General features: G+C 62.3%; 1 protein-coding gene across 1 annotated transcript in view; it reads right to left on the bottom strand.

Annotated features, from left to right (window-relative positions):
* SIGLEC10 (sialic acid binding Ig-like lectin 10) overlaps nt 1–4,602 on the bottom strand; it is a 15,854-nt gene that overhangs the window by 5,707 nt on the left and 5,545 nt on the right. Inside the window, exons 2-3 of the mRNA XM_012733534.1 lie at nt 4,420–4,569; nt 1,922–2,096 (exon numbers count right to left, since the gene is read on the bottom strand). Of these exons, the coding sequence (XP_012588988.1) occupies nt 1,922–2,096; nt 4,420–4,569 (325 nt within the window). The remainder of the gene's footprint in view (nt 1–1,921; nt 2,097–4,419; nt 4,570–4,602) is intronic.

The following is a 4,602-nucleotide window of genomic DNA, read 5'->3' on the forward strand; positions in this document are numbered from 1 at the left end:
TGCATACAGAACTGGGGTACAGGCCAGAGGTGCAGGGGCTGCGAGAGGACTCACCGGAGACAGAGTGGGGAGCAGGACAGGCAGAGCCAGATCGACAAAGCACACTGCTGAGGGGCGCAGCAGGCAAGCAGGAGATCTTGGGGCCCTGGGGGTCAGCTCCCGGGCAGATATGGAGCTCGTGGGTGAGGGAGCGGCCTCGCTGGGCTTAGCTTCGCGGTGCTCCAACCTGCAGCGCCACCAGGGAGGGCCCCTGGGTGCTATTTTTACATCTTTTTTACATCCCGCTCTTGTGTGTCTTTGGGTTTAGTTTTCTGGAGAAACACCCTCTATTTTGGGGTGGTTGCACTCTACCTCTATGTTGGTTTCAGGCCCTCATGGGTGTCTCACCTTTTTAAAACAATATATTCATTATATCATCTTTCATTTTTGTACGATGTACGGTTTCCCCGCCAGCTCCCACCGCCAGTTCACCTGTGCACCATCACCATAATCCCTGGTGCGCCCCCACCCGGGCCTGGTCCTTTCCTCTCCTCCTCCCCTACAGAGTGTCTCTGGCCTGTTGTCGCCTGATTGTTTTGATTTTTACTTAGTGATCGTTACTTTTTCTTAATGGTAGTTACTCCCCCTGCCCCTGATTCCCTATTTGGCTCCTCTACATTCCTCCTCCATTTGATATTTTTCTTTTTCTTTCTGGCCTATTTCACTGAGCACAATCCCTTGCAGCTCCATCCACACTGCTGTGCAGGGCATGAGTTTATCCCTTTTGATTGCTGAGTAATATTCCATCGTGTTCTTGACCCAGTCATCTATTTTTGGACATCGCTTACCCATTGTAAATTGTGCTGCAATAAACATAGGGGTTCAGGTGTCCTTTTGAATGAATGTTTTTGTGTCCTTTGGGTCGATTCCTAGGGGTGGAATTGCTGGACCATAGGGAAGCTCCACTTTTGGTAGTTTCGGAGCCTCCACACGGCTCTCCATGGTGGTTGGACCAGTTTGCATTCCCACCAGCAGTGCAGGAGAGTCCCTTTTGCTCCACATCCTCGCCAACATTTGCTATCGCTAGTTTTTTAAATTTGTGCCATTCTCGCCCTTCTGCCGGTCCCCTCTGAAGTGTCCTCCGTCAGCTTTGTGGGGAGCTGCGTCCCCCCTCTTCGCCGCCAGGTGGTGCTGTGGCCCCAGTTTGGTCTCTGCCTGCCGGGCTGCGTGTCCGTGGCCGCATCTCTGCGCCCAGTGGGGTAGGGCTGAGCTGCGGAGCTCCAGCACTGCGCTTTAGCCACGGCAGCGTGGGGGAAGGGGGGAGTGGGGAGACGGAGATTTAGTGACGGCCACAGGCCTGAGCGTGTGGGGGGGGCTGACCCCGTGTGCCTTTCCCCTCTCTTCCCTGGCGGGGCGGGATGGAGGGGAGGGGCTGCAGCGCATGCTTTGGAGGTCAAAGCATCTGTTTCTCTCCTCCTCCCCTCCCCCCACCGCTGCTCTGGGGTTCCCTTGGGCCAAAGCATTGGGTTTCTATGCCGGCTCTACCGCCCTGTCCAGATCCCGGGATCTGCGAGCCTCTCAGCAATCTGTTAACTCACTCGCCGCATCCTCTCCAGGAACCCCGGCCTACCCACCTCCACAACAGGGGTGTGTGGATCCCCGCAGTGCGCCGGCACGAGGCCCTGAGAGGCCCCTGCGGCTTGTACTTAGTTAGGTCTCTTGGACATGAATGTCTAACAGGGGCTGTAGGTAAACATCTCAGACATACGCCATAATACTAGAGGCTGTGAACCCCAAACACCCCAGCCTCTCCGACACCTACTCAGAAATTGAGGATGCACATCTCAAACTTAACAAGCACCCGCTATTTCTCACTGCAAACCGGGTTGTCCAGCCTTCGGAAGACCCCTCCCTCTGACCGCCACCCCAGCGCCGTCGTTACCACAGATGTCTCCATCTCGGTCGGTGCCACTGGATTTTGAGCCAGGCAATTCCTGGGGGGCAGGGGCTGTCCTGTGCACTTGGGAGGTTGAGCAGCATCCCTGGCCCCGACGCCCCCCTACCGGAGCTCCCCAGCCGCAGCCCGGACAGAGACAATCAGCTGCAGACAGCGCCACCTGTGGCCCGGAGGGCAAAGTCCCGCCGCGCGGGGCAGCCACGCTCAGGGCACCCTGGCGCTCTGCTGGTTTTCTCGCCGCCTCTCTGGCACCAGCCGTCGCTGGGCTGGCACACGCTGGGCGGAGCCTTCCCTTCTGCACTGCACTGGCCTCGCGGTTAGCACCCGACCAACGCCGGGCCTGGCCGCGCCCTGGAAGACTTGGCCTCCCAGGCCCCTCCCCACTTCCCACCCCTGCCGAGTTCCTTCCCGTGGGCGGGGTGGGGCGCCTGCCGCCTTCAGCTCGGAGGTCACCTTCTCAGCGTGAGAGCGAGGACCCGCGTCAGGTGCTCCCCTCGCGGCTGGTCTGGCGCCTGAGCGCCTTTGCTCTCCCCAGCGTGCGGCACCGCCGCCCCCACCGGTCAGTCTAGGTACAGCCGGACCGGCCGCCGGCGTCTCTGGCTGCCCTGCAGGCCCTCGCCCGCTCTGGCTCTGGCGGCCCGGGCCTCCTCCTTCTCCCTGCGAGGGGGGCGGCCCCCCGCGGTCCACCCCCTGCCCCGCGAGCGCGCCCTCGCCACGTCCCCGTCCTTTCCCTCGCTGGTTTTCGGAGAGAACCCGGGACCTGCTTCCCTAGCGCCACGGGGGCCCCGCCCCGCCCTCACACACAGGAATTGTCCCGTCCACACTGGGTCCCCGCGGGCTCTCGGAATACAGCTCACCGTCCAGCCTGATCTAATACCGCTTTAAGTTCTTCCGTCTCTTTCCTTGTGGAGTCCAGGGTGACAGAGACCCGACAGGTTTTGGACACTGCAGGCTTTGGGGACGCAGCTTGCTGGACACCCGTGGAAAGTGTCACAGACTGTGTGGCCAGCGGTTCTCAGGGAGGTGATGGCCAGGGACTGTCACTTTCCTTGCAGTCTCTTCATCCACACATGCTCGGAGATTCTGGGGCTGAGCTGAAGGATGCCGGGGACGGGGACAGGCTGTGTCGGGCGCGGCTGGGCGGGTCGGTGGGGCAGCGAGGCCAGGCGAGGGGAGGCCTCACCCGCCGGCGGCGCCATGTCTGCGGTGCCCGATCTCAGCAGATGGAGGGGGCGAGCTGAGCGCCCCTGAGGTGCAGTGTGATGCCTGTGACAGGCAAGCCGGGGCCCCCAGCACTCGCTGTCCGCGCCCCACTGGCGGGGTTACCGACTTAGCTTCCCCAAACACTTCTTGCTCCTGCCAGCTACAGTTCCAGGGTCCACACCTGCTCCTCTTGCAGGAAACATTTGGGGTGCAGAGGCACAGGCAGGGGCCCTGACGGCTGTATGAGCCCCGAAGGCCCAGCCCATTCCGGTCACACCTCACCCCCATGTCTCTAGAACCTTCTCTCCTACACTGGGTCTCTGCCTGGCACAGTGATCTTCTGCCCCATGCACCAGTCCCCGCCATGTCGCCCCCATAATGTAGGGGAAATATTACAACCTTCGCCACCTTGGCCTTTTCCCCAGGGGTGGCTCCGGGGTGACGAGAGCCCAGGTGGCCCCCAGACTCTGGGGGGGTGGCACATGCAGGACGGGAAAGCTGAGCCCCAGGAGCAGCTTCCGCCCTCCCAACCCTGTCAGACTCTGCTGTGCCCTCAGGGCCGCCTCTGGGGGCGGCCTCGTCCCATTAGCCACGGCCCCGGGCCCGCCCTCGCCGTCCCCCAAACAGCGGGGGTCCCCCAGCGCGGGGATTGGCGTGTTCAGGGTGAGGAAACGCCTCTCCCCTGAGTCCCATTAGCTCAGCCCAGGGCGGGCGCGCAGCCCCGCGCGGCCAGCAGGGGGCGCTGCGGGTGACGTCGGCTGCGGGGTCTCCGCGGTCCAAGGGGCCAGTTCACCGCGGGGCGCTGCGGACTGGGGGTGACATGGGGATCGACTCTCAGTGGGAGACTGGATGGGACTTGGGAGCCCCGGGCTCCACCTCATAGGACACCCGGGCTCCCCTTTTTTTAAAAAAAAAAGAAAAAAGAATTATTTATGCATAAAGAGCTGGGGTACAGGCCAGAGGTGCTGGGTGAGAGTGCGGAGCAGAACAGGCAGATCCACTGAAATCCGCTGCTGAGGGGGCAGCGGGGGGACAGGAGGGGTCTGCTGCATCCTGGGGGTCACTCCCTGGCAGAGGATAGAACTCCTGCTGCAATGGCCATAGCCAGCTTCACAGTACTGACACTTAATCCCTGTGCCACCAGGGAGGACCCCGGGCTCCCCTTTATGTCCTGGCTGAGGCCGCCGCTCTGCAGGGAGCCCCGACCCCATCCTCAGAGATCCCGTCAGGTGTCCGGCATCGGGAGGGGCCGAGGGGGCTGCTCAGTGCCTGAGGTTAACCTCAGAGTACACAGAGGCCTCCTGGCCTTGATGGGTCCTGGGGGTCCCCTTGGAGATACTGAGGGAGGCGTAACACAGCTCCTGCTCCTCCTCTGAGGGGGCCCCCGGGGGGCCCCCGGGGTGCGGGGGCCGGGATGGGGGCCGGTGACCCTGAAGGGAGGAGAGCAGGGGCAGGTCAGTCCC

Source organism: Condylura cristata, unplaced genomic scaffold, assembly GCF_000260355.1.
Source record: "Condylura cristata isolate star-nosed mole 26May11 unplaced genomic scaffold, ConCri1.0 scaffold00041, whole genome shotgun sequence".
Taxonomy (NCBI): domain Eukaryota; kingdom Metazoa; phylum Chordata; class Mammalia; order Eulipotyphla; family Talpidae; genus Condylura; species Condylura cristata.